Source organism: Carlito syrichta, unplaced genomic scaffold, assembly GCF_000164805.1.
Source record: "Carlito syrichta isolate Samal-C Ts95f unplaced genomic scaffold, Tarsius_syrichta-2.0.1 Scaffold309504, whole genome shotgun sequence".
In the NCBI taxonomy this organism is placed as follows: domain Eukaryota; kingdom Metazoa; phylum Chordata; class Mammalia; order Primates; family Tarsiidae; genus Carlito; species Carlito syrichta.
Window position 1 is genome coordinate 117,463 of NW_007253600.1, and position 17,628 is coordinate 135,090.

Genomic DNA, 17,628 nt, shown 5'->3' on the forward strand with positions numbered 1-17,628 from the left:
CAGTCTGGGCAATAGTGAGACTCCAACTCAAAAAAAAAAAAAAAGAAAAAAACCTAGGTAAAATAATGAGTATCAAGGAGAGCAAGAAGCAAAAAAAATCAGTCTTCGTGGTCCTTTATTTTCTTTGTTCAGAGGCCACTGTCCTTACAGAAATGTTTGTGCATATACAAGAACATCCCCACTCTTTCTTTCACAAAGAGTAGAACATTGTACTCTCCAATATGTACACATATAGGGCTACCTCTCCTCCCCAGGAGCATCCCTAATGGGAGGAGGAGCTATCCTTGCATCCAGGTATGGTCCTGTCCTTTCCTGCTCAACATTCTCTCTCCAGGCATAGAACTGAGTCCTAGCTGGGCTTGGTGGCTCAGCCTGTAATCCCAGCGCTTTGGGAGGCTGAAGTGAGTGGATTGCGTGAGCCCATGGGTTCAAGACCAGCCTGGGCAACTTGGCGAAACCTCATCTCTACAATAAATCAAAAAAAAATCAGCCAGGCGTGGTAGCGCATGCCTGTAGTTCCAGTTACTTGGAAGGCTGAGGCGGAAGGATCGCCGGAGCCCAACGGGTCGAGGCTGCGGTGGCCGGGAGCGGTCTAAGTGAAGGAGTGAGACTCCAACTCAAAAAAAAAAAAGAACTGAGTCCTTCAGAGACCCTTCCCCACCTGCTGCCTCACAGCCCCTTAGGTCTTGTCCTGTCATTCACCACAACCTCTGTGCTTGCTAAGTGGCAGGCACAACTCTAGACCCTGAGAAAAGAACACAGAATGAGACAAACCCTAATCCACATCTTGCCCCAGGTACCCAGTTTGACTCACATCTGAACCCCCAAGTGTCTGACACAGGCCCTGCCCAGAAACCCCCATCAGAAAACACTGGTGAACAAGCAGGGCTTGTCTGGCTATGCACACTGAGGCTGCTGCCTCCCCATCCAGTTTGACAAACACTCCCTGAGGCCCCCGCTCCTGCTACTTCTGCTGCCTGGGATGTTCTCTGTGCACCCAACTCCTACGCAACTTCTAAAACCCCGTCTAATGCCACTTCCTCTGTGAAGCCTTCCTCAGGTCTTCCAAAGCTGACTCAGTCCCTCCTTTCTTTGGGAGTCCCTCACTGTGGGAATGATTGTGTCCAGGTCTGTCTCCTACATCAGATTGGGATCACCTCCCCATTGCCACCTGAGAGTGCCAGTGACTCATTCCTGTGCCTCTAGGATTTGTGTAAGGGCTGGCACACAGCAGCTTCAGTAAATATTTATGGAATAAATGAATGAATCATTCCATCAAGAGAAGAATGAACATCAGGAAGAGAACAATATTGGCTCTTGGGCTTTGAGGAGAAGGGGAGAAAAGTGCAGAAAGAGACTTGAAGCCCCCAAGGGGGCTTGGGTCTCCTGACATCCTCTCTCTGATTTCTGCCCCCCTGTTCCCCACCAAAGACTCCATCTCTTCTGCCTCAGGAGGCTTCAGGAATTGGTCACACACCACAGGCACTCCCAGCCAGCCAGCCCAGCCCAGCCCTCAGGGCCCCTCGGTGAGGCTGTTAAGAAGTGTCTGGTTTCCTGTCTGCATGCCATCTGTCCCTATACAACAGGCTGGCTGGCTCTTCTCCAGAGGGACTCGAGGTCCATTTTAGATCAGGAGTTCCCTAGGGACTGATGGAACAACTCTATGACTCGCTGCTTTAGTGGGCCTCTGACATCCTGCAGAACCCTCTGGCAACCCTCTCTGAACCTCAGCATCCACAACTATTAGCCTGCCCAGCTTACAGAGTTAGTGAGTAACAGCGGATGCCCAGCAGGCCGTGGACTTGGCCACTGTGAAAAGCGTAGCTGCCTGGAGTTTCCAGCCTCCGGGCCAGCTGCTCGGGGAAGCCTCTTGCTCACCAGGCCCTGTGTGTCACCCCCCTCCCTGACCTCCTGTGGGCAGAGAGGTTGCCTATGATACTGGCAGCCCATTGTGTCTGGCAGGAGGCAGCAGGATGCAGTGGAGAGGGCATGGGCTGTAAGCCTGACACTCAGTTCCACCAGGGACTCGCTCTGTGATCTGCTTCCTTACCTTCAAAAGGAGAAAAATAAGACCAACCTCACAGGGTAGCTGTGAGGTCTAAAGAGTGACATGTAGAAAGGGCCTAGCATAGGGCCTGGTGAAGAGCAGATACTCAGTCAATCCTTGTTGACACACAAAGGCCCCTCTGCCTCTAATTTGGTAAAATGGAGGAGTGGTACCCTGGGGCTATAGGACAATGTCCTTGGCTGGCACTCAGTTGAGAGGTCTGGAGCTTCACAGCAGAGAGGTCAAGACTAAGACTCTGGAGCCTTAGAGACATGGCTTCTAGTCCTGGCTATGCTAGGTATACTTGCTGTGTGACCCTAGGCGAGTCACTTTCCCTCTCCAAGCCTCAGTTTTCACATCTTCAAGATGGATACTAAATAAGTTGGCATATGTCAACACACTCGGTTGGCAAAGATGGCATTCTGTCACTTGTGATTAACAAAGGCTGACCACAGGCCATCACTGGGCGAGGAGCGGGGGTTGAGTCTTTGAGTCTGGCTCTGATGCGGCATCCATACCCTCCCCTGCTCTGACAGTGGTTAAGATGGTGACGACTTGGTCAGAATCTGGGATTGTGGGGTGCAAGGGTCCTGCCCCCACCAGCCTGTGTGCTGTGCCAGCTGAGCCATCCCTCTACCTCATGGGGAGAGCTAGAATTGGTTTGGGCACCTCTCAGGAAAGGCCCAGAGTTCAGGCCCCTTCACTTACTGCACCCCCCAGGCCCTCTTCTGAGAACACTCACCAGGATGGTTGTGACCACCAGGGTCTTATTGGCCAGTGTCTGCGTCAGGTTGATGTCTAGAGTAGTGGCGTTCATGGCCAGGGTCCGGTTAGAGTACCACACCCCGATCTGAGGGCAGAGAGGGTGCTGTCAGTGCAAGCCCTGCCCAAGGACACAGCAGCCTCTGGGCCCACCCCCCACCCTCACCCTGGCAGGGCTCTGGCTTCACCCTGGGTCTGCTCACCTCACGGTGGCCCTGCCGGGACTTCTCTAGGATGCGCAGTGTGTAGTTGGTCCTCTGCCCTTTGCTGTTGAACTCGACTCGCCCGGTCAGCCCATCATACTCTACCTAGCAGGGTGGGGAGGCAGGGCGGAGGGAAGGGTGGCAGGGCCCAGCAAGGCGTGGGAAAGGTCCAGTGGGGATGAGACATCCATAAAGAAAGGCACAGAAATGAGGTGGAGAGAACAAAAGAGAGGGAGAGAGACCAGGAAGACCCGTCAAAAAAGCAAGACAACACGCAAGTAAACAAGGGAGAGATGGAATAAAAGGTAGAAAAAGAGCAAGATCCAGAACGAGAAAGAGAGAGAAAGAGAGAGCAACCCAGACAGGCAGGGAACAGCCAGGAGAGGACAGACGAGATGGAAGAGTGAGGAGATCCAGAGGAAGTCCAGAGACGATAGTGGGGTTGGAGGTGGGGAGAGAGGGCAGAGAGCCGAGAGTGATACAGTGAGTACCCCATTTGAGGTGGCTGCCACCCTGCCTTCTCCACCCACCCCTGCTCCAGGCTCACCATGCGCAGGTAGTTCATGAGGCTGGTCCCATGGGGCCAAATGTTGGCCGACGTACAGGCCAGCGGCTTCACGCCGATCTCCTGGCTGCGGTTCAGCTCTCGGACGGCGCTCACTACCACATGCACAGCGTCAAACATCAGGGCGGCCGACAGCTGGGGTGGGGGCAGAGGAGGGGGCGGGATGGGAAAGAGGCCACTGAACCAGGGGAGCCCTGAAGCCTCCTGTGGTGCTAACCCCAAGTCCTCAAATAACTCCTCTCTCTCCAGAAGTAGAAAACCAGGTGGGACAGGAATAAGGAAGCAGCCTTGGTGTGTTTCTCAGGAAACATGAATGATAGTGGGTAAGGTGTGCATGCTGCCCATGCCTTGGTGGGAGTAGCTCTCTGAGTGTGCATGGCCACGTGTCTCTGAGAGGGTTTGCCTGGACAGCCACCTGTGCCACCCATATGGGCAGGGGTGCCTGGGAATCAGGTCAATGCAGGCTGGGAAGATGGCCACAGTCCCTGTCTGAGTGCATCTGGGACACTTTTATATGAGCGGAGCTGGACGAATGCACCCATTCATATGTACACAGAGTGGGTGTGGTGTCAGGGAGACAGGATGGTCTTAGGTTGGTCTTAGGCCTGGGAGTCGGGCACTGGAATTGGAGGCACACCTTAGCTATTTCCTGACTCTGCAGCAGGACCAAGTCCCCATCCCTCCCTGAACCTCAGTTTCTTCCCCTGTAAAATGGAGCTACTAATTATCATTACCTCCAAGTACTATTGTGGGGATCAAATGACATAAAAGCCCAAAAGCACACAGAACACAGTGAGTGTGCAACACGCCCAGCCACAGAGCTGGACTGATGACTGTGGGCATCTGTGTGTGCTTGAGTGTATAGCCTACCTGGGTTGGTGTGAAGGTCTGAGCATCTGCATTGTGTAGGTGTGCACAGGGGTGCATACTAATATGCCTGTGTCAGGATGCATGACACCCTCAGCGTGCATACATTGACTATATAGCATGGTGTCCATGTATACTTCTGTGCACGTAGGAGTGTCTCAGTATGTTGGTATGAAAGTATATGTCTGTGAACAAATACACATAAATATGCATCTTTTGTATGTTTGCATTTATTCAACATATATTATTGGACACCTACTATGAACTAAGCTGTTTAAGGTGCTGGGGATACAATGGTAAACAAAATAGACAAAAACCCCTGCCCTCACAGAACTTACAATCTTAACATCTATATCTATATATAAGTAGAATATAGACTAAGCCACATGGTGATTAAATAAGCAAATATAAATGCTTTTGGAAAAGAGAGGACAGGGAAGTGAGCTAAAAAGTAGGTAGTTTCCCATTTTTTTAAACAGGAGCATCAAAAAAAATCTTACAACCGAGGGGACACAGGACCTGGTGATGAGGGAGTGAGCCACTTCATCTCTGGGGAAGTACACAGGAGGCAGCAGGAAAAGCACATGCAAAGGCCCTGAGGTGAGCCTGTGCTTGGGGCATCAGAGGCCCCTTGAGACAGGCTGGTGTGGCTGGAACAGCATAGGAGAGGGAAAGGAGGAGGGCGTGGGTCAGACTCATCAGAGCTGCAACACAAGGCCTCTGGGAGTGCTGGAAGGTTCTGAGCATGATCTGAGCGAGGTCTGGAAGGGGCCTCTGGAAGTGTCTGTGCACAGTGTGTCTCTGGGTGTGACTGGGCATCTGTGCTCACCGCAGGGCCTGGGTAGGTGCTGGCTTCACAATTCTCCCTCCAGGACATGTTGAGGCTGCGTACAAACTCAGGATAGAAAGGGTGGGAGGTGTTGAACATGGAGAAGCCCAGGATGTTGGAGGAGTCCTCCACAATACCGTCCAGATGCAGGATAGGGAAGTCCTAGGACCAACAGGAGGAAGTGAGGCCTGGGACTGGGCTCCAAGTGAGGTAGTATCGGTGGGAGGAAAGTGAGGGCAGGGAGGGGTCAGAGGGGGTACGTACCATGGTGGTGAGGATGTACTTGTAAAAAGCTGAGGTCATTCCCAGCTCTGAGGCCTAGAGAACACAGGGGAGGCAAAGAGTCAGTGTAAGAGCCAGAGACGGGGAGAACCCAACAGAGGAAGAGAGATTTAGAGACAGGCCTGGAGAGAAGACACCCAGTGGGAAACACAGAATGAGACCCTCAGAGACAGAAAGAAAGGGAGGGGGAGCCAAGTGAGGGCAGAGGAAGACTTTGGTCCCCTGTGTTCCACCATGCTGACTGGTGCCCCGGGTGGGCTAGGTTTTGTTGGAGGGGAGAATAAGACCCTCAAATGCCCCCTGTTCCTCATTAAGGCACTTAGAAGACTTCCTTCTGGAGACAGACAAGAGGAAGTCTCAGAAACGAAGCTGGGAATCCCGTTAACTTGAATCCCCAACACTTCCCAAAAGCCAAGTTTAGGCTGCTGGTGAGCAGGGTTTTAGTCAGTTATAAGGTCAGAAAAACTACCCCTTGCGATCCTTTTAAATTTAATTTTATTTTTTTGAGTTGGAATCTCACTGTCACCCAGGCTGGAGTGCAGTGACATAATCACAGCTCATTGCAGCCTCAACCTCCTGGGTTCTGGTGATCTTTCAGCCTCAGTCTCCTAGGTAGCCAGGACTACAGGAGTGTGACACCATACCTGGCAAATTTTTAAAAATTTTTTTGTAGAGACGAGATCTCGCTTTGAAGCTCGGGCTGGTTTGAATTCCTGGGCTCAAGCAGTCCTCCTGCTTCAGCCTCCCAAAGTGCTGGGATTACAGATGTGAGCCACCACATCCAGCCTATCCTCTGCATTCCTTAAAAGCACTTTGCAACAGCAGGCAGCCAACTGGAATGTCAAGACTTGTTTTTGTGTTGCCTTTCTCATAGTCCACAAGAACAAAGCTGGAAAACCTCTCCTTGCCAGGAGTGCCCAATCCTGTCCCCCCATGAGAACTGTAACATTAAAGGGCACCAGCTTGCATTTCCCAGGTGGCAGGAGTTGGAGTTGGGCTCTCATCATGTGGGTGTCAGGGAGGAGCAAGCTCAGAGACAGAAGAGACAACTGTTCACTCCACTGGGCTAGGAGGGGCCGAGATCCCCGCCCAGGCCTGCCTGCCTCCCAAACCAGAAACCTCTTCTCTGAGCCATTCTACCCTCAAGAGCCTGATGGGTTCCATTTACACTTCCTGTGAGCTATTATCAGCAGTGACATATGGTTTTAATTGTTTAAAAAAAAAGTGGAGAGAAATAAATGATACAAATTTGATTATGAAGAAAAATTAAGAGCAGGGAAGCAAAGGAATAATTAATGAGTGTGGGTGATTTGTAGACGAAATGTGCCAAGCCTCTGGGGGAAGGTCCTGGTGCTCTGGCCCCTCCTGTGTGCCCTTGAGCCAATCCTTTCCCCCTCAAACCCCAGCTTCTTCATCATGACCTCTGCCCCAAGGGTGGGGTGACAGCCAAATTAAAGAGAACCCAAAAAGATCCTCAACACAGAGCTCAATAAAAATCCTGTGGAGGCTGGGCACAGTGATTCATGCCTATAATCCTCACACTTTGGGAGACTAAGGCAAGAGGATTGCCTGAGTCCAGGAGCTCTGGACCAGTCTGGGAAACATAGCAAAACTTTGTCTCTACAAAAATTTTAAAAATTAGCTGGGCATAGTGGTGTGCACCTGTAGTTCCCGCTACTCAGGAGGCTGGGGCAGGAGGATTACCTAAGCTCAGGAAGTCAAGGCTGTGATAAGGTGTGATTATGCCACTGCACTCCAACCAAGGCAACAGAGTGAGACCCTAACTAAAAAAAAAAAAAGAAATCCTAAGGAGCTAAGACATAGCTAGCACTGACCCTGAGTCAGACACTGCCCCATGCACTTTACCTGCCATTCACTCACTCACAACAGCCCACTGAGGCAAGAACTATTAATTGTTCTCAATGAGAGAGATGCAGTGACTATCTGGGGCCACACAACCAGGAAGCCTCCAGGCTAAGAGACAAACTTCATCTGTATGCAAAAGGAGAGTCTTGATACTCCCTTTTGATGCCTGAGGCCCATGGGCATTGGGTAACTTGCTCATGGGCACTGGGTGATTTGCTCACAGTAAACCCATGTTTCTGTCCCCAGCCCTTTAGGGAATCAGAAGGGGGGGCTCACCTTACGGAGGATGAGGTGGGAGATGGATGCATTGGCATCAATGATGATGGTGGACACCTTGTCATCACGGATCTCCTTGAGCAGTGGCGTGGGGTCCCGACTGTCATCCAGCATCCTCACTGACAGCGTCTCCTTGGAGATGAGGAAGCCACGCACCAGTTCCTCCAATCGCAGCAGGCCTGAGGGAGGGGTCAGGCCTCAGGCTAGAGCCTTTCCGAGTGTTCAGCATGGGGCGGACACTCCTTTCTCCTCTCCAACATGGGACAGTTGGGCAAAGGGCTGGAAAGTGTGCCAAGGTGGAGCAGCACTCCCTATCTCAGCACAGCTGAATCCCTTGGGGTACTGGGCTCAGGGATCCAAAGCTTGAGTCCCTCCCCAATTAAAATCTCAACCTAGACTGCTTCCCAGAATTCCAGACTCCTGCCTCTACCACCTTCCTGACTCCCAACAGGATGTCTGACAGGCATCTCACACTCAACACTCCTCCTCTTCTGGCCTAAACCACGGAGCTTCCCCGTGTTGGTGAACAGCACCTCCAGGCCAAAACCCCGGCTCCTCTCTCTTACACTCACACCCCATCCATCTAGGCCCCACCTTCCAACACATAAGACCCCATTGCCCACACCCTGGCCCAGGCCACTGCTATCTCCTGCCTGTTGCAACAGCCAAACTTCTCCTGAGTCATCCTTACACAGCAGCCAGCATGAGGTAAATCCAATGTGTTCTTCCTCTGCTCCAAACCCTCCAAGGGACTCTCATTTCATTCAGAGTTCCAAAAGCCAAAGTCCTCACAGCCTCCAAGGCTCCGTGCGATCCGCCCATCTCCCTCGTGACCTTCTGGATCTCAGCTCCTCCTCTTTCCATCACCACTGTCACGCTCCTGTCCTGTGGCCTTTGCTCTGGCTGTTCCCTCTACCCAAAACCCTCTTCTCCTATATGCCCACATGGCTCCCTCCCTGCCCTCCTCCAGGTCTTTACTCAAATGTCACCCTCTTAATGGGGCCCTAGTCCATTTCATTTAAAATTGAACCCCTCCCCACACCAGACTCCCAATCCTCATTACTCATGTCTACTTTTTCACAGAATTTACTACTTCTAACCATGTAATGAATTTATTTGTGGTGTTCACTGCCTAACTCCTCTCATCAGCATGTAATTTGACAAGGGCAGGGTTTCCTGACCACTTCACTCATAGTTAGACCCCTAACACCAAGAACAGTGTCTAGCACATAGCAAGTGCTCAATACCCTCTGAAAACCTTAGCATCATGCAATATATCCATATAACAAACCTGCACATGTACCCCTTGACTCTAGGGAAAAAAAACCCTTCCTAAAGAGGAACTCCTTCCAGAGGTTACACAGCATGGTCTCCCCTCTCTCTCAAGCCCCACATCCACAAGTCCACCAGCCTACCAGACATCTCACATGAATGTCTCAAAGACACTTCACACCCAATATGTGCCCTGGATGGATTGTTTTCCCCATCCTCAGCAGAAGGTTGGATCCCCCTGGGCCCATTCCCTCCTTCCCCCACCAACCCTCTTCAAGTCCATCCTGGCCCCTCCATCAGGACTGCCACCCCCGGAACCCAGACCAGCGCCGCCTCTTGCTGGCCTCCTTGCCATACCTCATGTCACTCTCCAGCCCATCCTCTTCCTGTGTCCCCTCATCTATCTGTGTGGAACCCTCTGGGCTGCGATCATCTCCCGCCTCACTGCTCCCACACTAGCCATAGAGAGCATCTTTAAGCCTCTCAAAAGGGCCACACTCCCTAGGCCTTCCACCTCTGTGCCCATCATGCCCTCTGCTAATAACACATCCCCCCCTCACCCCGACCTTTCAGATTCAGCTTTGACGCAGACTCTGAACCTCCCAGATGGGTTAGGATTCCTCCTACATACGCCTAGAGGCCTGCACACCTCCTGGCAGCACATGTTCTACTCTATCACAAAAGCTCAACCACTTGCGGCCTCCACTAGACCTGGATCCTGTGCACCCAGGGACCACACTCAGGGCTTAGCAGAGGGCCTTGATATAACAAGTGCTTAGTCACCATCTGGGGACCAAATGGATCTCTTTTGGGGGGGGGAGAGGTCTATGAAACCAGAAATCTTGGTTTCTGAAGGGGTAAGGGATAGTGGAAATAAGGAGAGCCTAATGCCTGGGTCTCCTGGGTACTGAACGACCATATGAGACACCAGAACTCCTGGGTAGGGGTGTTTGGGAAAAAAGAAAAGGAAACGTCCAATCTTCCTCCCTCACACTCAGCCTTGGCACAGATGAGGCTGGCCGAGGGGTAGTTGAAGGACTTGAGGATTCGGGAGACGGCCAGGCTGACGTCCTCGTTACTGGGATACAGGCTGACAGACGCGAAGCGAAGGTACTGAAGGCGAGGTGTCTCCTCGGGGCCCACCTTGATGTGGGGAATCTGGACAGAGAGGGAGCTTTGGCTTCCATCCTGCTCCTCCACAGCCCTTGCCTCCCAGGGACCCGCTCCCCAACCCTGTCCCACCTGCGTTCCCCACCTCACCTCCTTCTCCCCACAGATATGGCTCACGGTGGAGGCAGATGCTGGGCTGGAGGAGGGCCCCAGGACAGACACGACCCCCTTGGGCAGGATCTGACACACTGCGAGGCACAGGGAAGAGACCAGAGTCAGGGACCCCCTGCCTCCTCTCCTTTTCCATCCCCCAAGGAACTGCCCTTGCCCAGGAGAGGATCCAGACACGGGAAGCATCCATACACGGGGAGCTGCCTGATCCTTCTCCAGCACCTGGGCCTCAGAGAGCCAATCTGACCCCACCCAACACAGTGAACAAGAGGGGGCATGAGACAGAGAGAGACAGGAGACACAGCAACAGAGGGACAGGCCAGACCAAGGGAGAGCAAAGAAAGGGATGAAGAGAAAGAGACTTCAGGGGCTGCTCTGGTCTGCAAATCCAGCGCCAGTCCCACAGCCTCCGTCTTCCTCAACCTTTTCAGCCACGCCACAGCCTACAATGCACTCAACACCCTCTGCTGGCCTCACAGCCAGGTCCCCTGGATTCTCCACACTCTGAAACCACTCTCCTGTCGTATTCACATAATCCTCTTTCTTCTGCTCTTTCCCCTTAGGTACATGTGTGTCTCAAGACTGGGAGGTGGAAAGCTGTTGGTTTTGCCTGTCCGGTGCCTGTTCTCATGGCAGAAACTTAATGTCTCTTGGAAGAACGACCCCTACCCTTCAGTCCACATGGTTTCTACGATCAACTGGTACCAGCTTAGGCCTAAGGACTCACAGAACCACAACCTCTTAGCCACAGTGACTGCTTCAGAGATGGGCGTACACCCAAATCAAACCACCAACAGCCTTCCCTGGGTCTTCTGCTACAGTTATTACTGAGTTTGCTAAACTGGTGAGATGTAAGCTTTGAGCTGCTGAAACCATCTTGCCACCCAGTGGGGAGAACATTCCTGAAAATGAAGCCAGCTCAGAGGAAAGCAAGGCCCAGAGACAGAGATTCCTGGGGCATCATTTGAATGCCTAGATCCAGCCATGCCTGAAACAATCTGGGGACAATGTTTGAATACCTCATCCAGCTATGCCAGTAATGAGTTCTTAGGCCTTTTAGTGACATGAGGTGATAAGTTATCCTTTTTCTTTAAGCCAGCCTGAGTTAGGTTTCTGCTACATCTAACTAACAGCATCATAACTAAATGCCTCATCTTCTTCTAAACTTGTTCTTTCTGTGCCTTCCATGCTGGTGAGGGCCCCATTGTTCACCCAGACAAAAATGGTCCTTGCCTTCTATCTTTCTCCTGACAGCCAATTAGTCACCAATTAATCCTGTCTCTTCTCTGTCCTCAAATTTTCTCACATCAGTTCCCTTCTGTTAAACCCCTCTCTCCTGCCTTAGCTTAGGACTTTCAACTCAGGCATGTACTAGCCTCCTCACCCATCACCCAAATCTAGCCTCCAGATTCTCCTTTCTGAAGTCAGCTCCCTGGTGTAAACCCATCAATAGCTCCCCTCTGCCTGTGGGTGAGGATGGCATCTTTCGCCCTGGCACTGCAAGTCTCTCTCCTCAAGCCATCCTGCCAATCTGCCCAGCCTGACTTCCCACTGCCCTGTCACATTCAGCCCAGAAGTCTCTCATGATCTCCCCAAGAACGTAATGAATCCAGGTGGTCTGGATGGGCTTAACCTTACATCCCATTCCTTGGCTCCAAATACTTCCCTATCTGCCCACCCCACCATGGCTCCAGCCTCTAGGTACAAGCCTGGTACACCACCTTCCTCCTCACCCTCCAGTCCAGCTTCTCCTAAATTGTGCTCTGTGCCACATCAGTCAAAAAAGTCTGAGAAAAATTGCATCTCATTCCCCATTTTGGTGATGTGAAACACACATGAATATAATAAGGCCTGCAGGAAAGAAAACTGTCTGAAACATGCCTTAAGGCAGCATCTCCCAAAGGTCTACAAGTCCAGCACATCTCTTCAAGTGACACCTCTGAACATGCATTCAGCCCATCAGTATTCATCAAACACTTACACACCCCCATCATGTGGCTGGTCGTGCTTGGGGTCATGCCACTGTTTCTATATCCTGCTTACCTTTTCAAAGTTCGCTTCAGACTAGCCTTCTACAGAATACTTTCACTAACTCCTGTCCCTGAGCCTCCTGGCCTTGTTACATGGTTCCCTCGTTATTCAGCTCTAGGGGCTCACAAGTGTCCCCAGGCAGCTGTGAAGATATGGCTGGCTCATCTTCCTAATGAGGTCCTGAGCTCCTCCAGGGTAGGACTGGGGCTTATGTTGTCACAGCCCCACCCGCCTCCCTATGGCCAGCAGCAGTCATTTCTGGGAAGGAGAAGCCAGAAACAGACAGGAAAGAAGGGAGCAGGCAGAGCTAGAAGAGGCCAAGACCAAGACAGAGGTGGGGGCAGAGGAAGAGACTGAGGGCCACCAGCCTGCCCTGCCTCACCCCACGCCCCCGTGGCCCCGCTCACTGGTGTCCGTGGTCTCGTACTGGCTGTCCCGCTGCAGCTCAAAGATGTCTACTTCCACTCGGGCCTTGGCTGGGACCTCGATGATCCCGTTGATCTGCTCCCGGGCCAGGGCCAAGGCCAGACGCTCACCGCGGCCACACACTGTCTGGTCGTCCAGGATTGCAGCTAAGGGGACAAAGGGGTTGGGGACCAGACTCCTGGGTCCTGAAAAAGGAAGGGCTGGGGTCCTGGGCTTCCAAGTTCTAGGGTGAGGGGAGTGTAGGGACTCCTGGTCTGAGGTTGGTGAGAGTTGGGGGTCTGAACTCCTGTGTTAGGTGGGAAGGAGGAACAGGAGGCTGGACCTCCTCACTGCTGAGGAAAGTTGAGAGCTGGATCCTGAGGGACTGGCATGCCTGGGTCCCCAAAGAGGAGTCATGGGGCTCAACGGAAGGGTCTCTGAGGACGCAGGGCAGGGTGCTGGAGGGCCTCACCCATGCGCAGTGATGAGAGCACCTGGCAGCTGGGGCTGACAAAGGCAACAATCAGCAGCAGCAGCAGCTCAGCCGGCATCTTCCTCCCCTCCTCATGGGGACGCAGCTGCCGCGGCCCCCACTCGCCACCTGCAGGGAGACCCCCAACCCACAGGGAGACTGCTGATGTGGGGGGAATGAAGCCTCTGGGAGGACTCTGGGAGGACTGCTGTGGTAACCACAGCCCCCAAGACATTTCTGGTGAGAAGCTCACAGTGCTGAAGGGCTCTGCTCTGATGAGAAGCTCGAGATATTGAGGGCATTGCTAGAAGGAAAGCTCAGGCTTAGAGAGGCACTAGCAGAAAGGAGTTCACAGCACTGAGTGGGACAGGTTATGAAAGAATGGGCACCGCTACCAGAATGGGAGGGAGGCATGCCAAGATCTCAGGTAGGAGTGAATTCCAGGGACCAGCCCCACCCCAATAGAAAACCAGGAAGTGCCACCCCCCCACCCAGTCCCGCCCCTGTCTCTGGGCAGGCAGCCGTCACTAGGCAACAGAAACCGGCTGGAGAGGATGCGGTGGTTGCTAGGCAACCCCATCCCAGGCCTCACTTGCCACCCTCCTGACGTCCCTGGTTCCCACAATCCCAAGGGGAAAGAGGCCTGGACATCCAGGGTCTGGAGGGGAAAGTATCCAGGAGTTAGGAAACTTGTGAAAAGATATGGAAAGAGAGAGAGAGAGGCACCTGTGTGTGTGTGTGCATGTACACACACACACACACACCATACACCCCCACAGTTGGATAGACCAAAGCAGTAAAAGGACTAATTTAAAAAAAAAAGAGTAAAGAGAGAGAAGGGAAGAAACAGAGAGATAGAAAGTAGAAGAAAGTTAGAGAGAGGAAAGACAAAGAGACTCAGAAAAGATGAAAGGTCAAAACTGGCAGAACTACAAGGAAACAGAGATGATAGGAAGACAGAAAAATGGGGATAGAAATGAAAAGAAACAGAGGAGAGTTACAGGAAGCTAAGTATAGAACTAGGAGAGGAAAAGAGGGAAGAGACAGGAAGATACAGAGACATGGAGACAGCAAAAAGATAGAGAGCAAGGAGAGGAAGAGAGAGGAGCAGGTCAGAGAAGGGAAACCAAGTCACAGACCAGTCACAGAAAGAGGAAGACAGAGGATGGAGAGAAGACACAAACCAACTCAGATGCAACCAGGAAGAGCAGGAAGGAAAGACAGTGAGTAAGGTAGGGAGTGAGCTGCCTGCCAGAAGTGGGTGCCATCTTGCTCTGGAGACCTGAAGAAAAGGAGGAGATGGTATATCTTTGCTTCTCACAACTCTCCACCCCCAGGGAATCAGGCACCCTGGCCTTCTTCAGGGCAACCACTGGAAAGGGATGAGTTTGGCCAGATGCACAGCTCTTCCTGGCTGAGAACTGTGCCCAAGAAAAGGGACCCTTGAGTTTCCATCGAATAGGGTCATATGGGGTCCAAAGTGCTATAAAGTGTGCCTGGACGTCCCACACCCCACCCAGTTCTCATGGAAGAAGGGCCCGCGCTGGTGAAACGGCAGAATAAGAACTGCTAGGGAAGAGCTGAGGCATAAGTCAACACTTCTGACCATCTCACGTAGCTAGAAAAACCCAGGCCAGGGCAGCAGGATACCTGATCAGTCTTGTCTCTGCTCCCGTCTCACTGCATGACCTTGAACAAGTCACCACTCTCTCTCTAGGCCTCTGGAAAGGAGAGGCTGGGGTGGGAAGACATGCTGGACGGGTTGGTGGCTGCAAACTAATTTAGATTAAGGTGACAGCTTGTCAAGAGTGGAGAAGCAAGGGATGCTGGGAGACCCGAAAGGAGTGCTCACAAGGGGAGGGGTGTGAAGGGCAGGGTTAGGAAAGAGTCAGGAGTTGGGTGGGTCGCCCAAGGAACTTCTGGGGCAAATCAGGGAGCACAGACTAGAGGATAGAAAACCAAGGGAGAGATAGGGCAGAAGGACAAGGACCCACAAGTGGCAGATACAGGTAGGAGCAGAAAGAGTATAGGACAGCACTGGGGACAGCAGATGAACACAGAGGTACAGAAAGGTACACAGAGAAAGTCAGCCCAAAAGGCAGGAACTGGAACTGAATAAGAGAGAGAAGAGAGACACAGCCTAGACGTAAAACAGGGACCAAGGGGGACAGAGACAAGACAGAGGGTATGAGAGAGCAGGAGCAGGGTGTTAGGCAAGTCCGGGACTCACAGGCCCAGAGACTCAGGCAAAGCCACACAAAGGTCGAAATACAGCAAACAACTGAGGAAAAGGGACTGAGACAAGGCCCTACCAGGGGAGAGAGACAGACAAGTGGATAAAGCAGAGATGTTAGCAAAAATGAGAAGACAAGTAGGTCAGCAAAGGCAAATGGGCCAGGGGAGAGGGCATACATCAGTAAATAACAAGAACTGCAAGGAGAGAAATAGCAAAACTTTGAAAGCTAGGCTGAAAAGTATGTGGAGCTGCACAGCAGCTATGGAAGAAGAAGGGCAAAGGGGAAAAGCGCAACGGAGAAGCACTCAGGGAGACAGGTGGATAACACACTAGGAAAGGGAAAGAAGGAGAGTTAGGGAGGGAAACTGAGGGCACAGGCAGGGATAGGGCGAGCACTAGTATGAGGGAGCAAGCCCACACAGAGGTGCAGCCACCCTGAGACACTCGGGGATGCCGTGCGGGGGAGCAAGAGCATCCCAGGGCCCGAGAGCCCCCAGGCGTGGGGAGGAATGGAGCAGAAAGGCCACGTGAGTAACGCAGACATGGGGAGACAGGATGGGAGTAGGAAGAGCGAAACCAGCAAGCAAGTCAATGTGGACCATAGAGCATCCAGAGTAGATCTGAGGGAGGGACACAGAAAAGTGAGAGGGAAGACAGCCTCCAAGCCCAGAGGTAGAGAGAGGGAGGACAGGTTGAAAGACGGTGGCTCGCACCGGCTTTCACAGGTAAGTGAAGGCAGAGGCAAAGAATGGAAAGAGAGAAGTGGAAAGAGAGAAAGGATGGATGGGGAGTTCTGACAGAGAGAGGGGGGATATAAACAGAGACCTGCCAAGAAAGGGAGGTCTGCTAACAGCAGAGAAGAGAGAAGTTGGGCAGAGTCAGAGAGAGGCCCAAGAGACACATGAAATGGAGACTCAACGGAAAGACATTTCCAGGAGACAGAGACTGGATGCGATGGGACAGGCCCTGGCGGGCAGGCAGAGAGAATGAGAGAGAGGAGGCAAAGAGACAGACAGACAGCAAGCGAGTGCCAGTGTGGGACTAAGACTCAGAGAAAGCAGGGTCAGAGACAAGCCAGGAGCCCAGAAGAAGTGAGGCCACAATTAAGAGTCAGTCAATCTCTTAGGACCCCAGGGGGCTGGGGGGCTGGGGGTTGGGAATGAGCTGTGTACCCAGAAGAGGTGAGAAAAGGTCGAGGGAAATGGAGGCTGGGGAGATGGAGGGCGCAGAGCAGGCCCCTAGTTGGGGAGGGTACTTGCCAGTCCAGGAAGCAGGGGAATGTGGGTGCCCCGCCAGCCGGCACTGAGCCCAACCTTCCAGGACCCAGAACCCAGCCCAATCCCCGCCCTGCAGACACTCACGGATCCTGGTGGGACGGAGGGCTGGGCTCCCTCGAGGCCCGTGGAACGACAACAGGGCGATGCTCTGGCGCTTGAGTGGCTGTGGCAGGGGGAGAGGGCTGTCCACGAGGCCCCCTCCCCCGCCACCGGCAGTGGCCTCCAACTAATCCAAAACGGTGGCTCCTTAGGAGCAGGGAGGAAGGACAGGTGGAAGAGGAGAGGGCGGGCCAGGGAGGGGAGGAAGGGGAAAGGAGAAAATGGAGGAGAGAAGGGGAGAGAGGAGAGGGGAAAGGAGCAAATGGAGGGGAAGGAGGGAGGAAAGGAGGAGAGGAAGGTGAAAACGGAAGGGAGGGGGCACAAGCAAAGCCGGGGGAGGGGGAAGCCGGCCCGGGAATGGGCCCCCCGCCCCCTCCCCTAGCCAGGCCGGCCTGGGGGGGCCACAGGGGGCGAGGACTGGGTGGAGAAAAAGAAGCCAGCCATCAGGAGAAGTGGGGGAGGGGAGGGCCTAATGGGGGAGGGGGCTACCCCCTTCCCCCCTCCCCCCTGGAGCCTTGGCCCTGCCCTGTATGAGGCAAGGGCCCAGAGTCCTCAAGCTCTCAGCCCCCACGGGAAAAGCATGCTGGGGGTGGGCAGAGGCCCAGGAGTGGAGGGGCCGGGGAGGATGGGGTGCTAGGAGACCGGAGAGGCCCGAGAAGGGGGCAGATGAGGGGAGAGATGGGGAGAAGGGAGAGGAGGGAAAGGAGGAGGGAGGGGAGGATGGTAGGGAGCAGGTGGAAGAGGAAGGCGAAGGAGGGTGGGGTGTCCTGGGGGCTCAGCACAGGGCCTCAGTGGGAGGGCCTGGCCATGGACTCCTGGTCCCCTGTGAGGAGCAGCCGCCGCCGGCTCCAGTCCCTG

At 53.3% G+C, this 17,628-nt stretch overlaps 1 protein-coding gene across 1 annotated transcript in view; it reads right to left on the reverse strand.

Annotated features, from left to right (window-relative positions):
* Nucleotides 1-17,216, reverse strand: part of GRIK5 (glutamate ionotropic receptor kainate type subunit 5) — a 67,167-nt gene extending 49,951 nt beyond the window's left edge. Inside the window, exons 1-11 of the mRNA XM_021717262.1 lie at nucleotides 16,756-17,216; nucleotides 13,159-13,287; nucleotides 12,689-12,853; nucleotides 10,230-10,327; nucleotides 9,962-10,127; nucleotides 7,698-7,876; nucleotides 5,538-5,591; nucleotides 5,274-5,435; nucleotides 3,560-3,712; nucleotides 3,013-3,117; nucleotides 2,790-2,897 (exon numbers count right to left, since the gene is read on the reverse strand). Of these exons, the coding sequence (XP_021572937.1) occupies nucleotides 2,790-2,897; nucleotides 3,013-3,117; nucleotides 3,560-3,712; nucleotides 5,274-5,435; nucleotides 5,538-5,591; nucleotides 7,698-7,876; nucleotides 9,962-10,127; nucleotides 10,230-10,327; nucleotides 12,689-12,853; nucleotides 13,159-13,237 (1,269 nt within the window). The 5' untranslated portion in view covers nucleotides 13,238-13,287; nucleotides 16,756-17,216. The remainder of the gene's footprint in view (nucleotides 1-2,789; nucleotides 2,898-3,012; nucleotides 3,118-3,559; nucleotides 3,713-5,273; nucleotides 5,436-5,537; nucleotides 5,592-7,697; nucleotides 7,877-9,961; nucleotides 10,128-10,229; nucleotides 10,328-12,688; nucleotides 12,854-13,158; nucleotides 13,288-16,755) is intronic.
* Nucleotides 17,217-17,628: the final 412 nt, after the last annotated feature.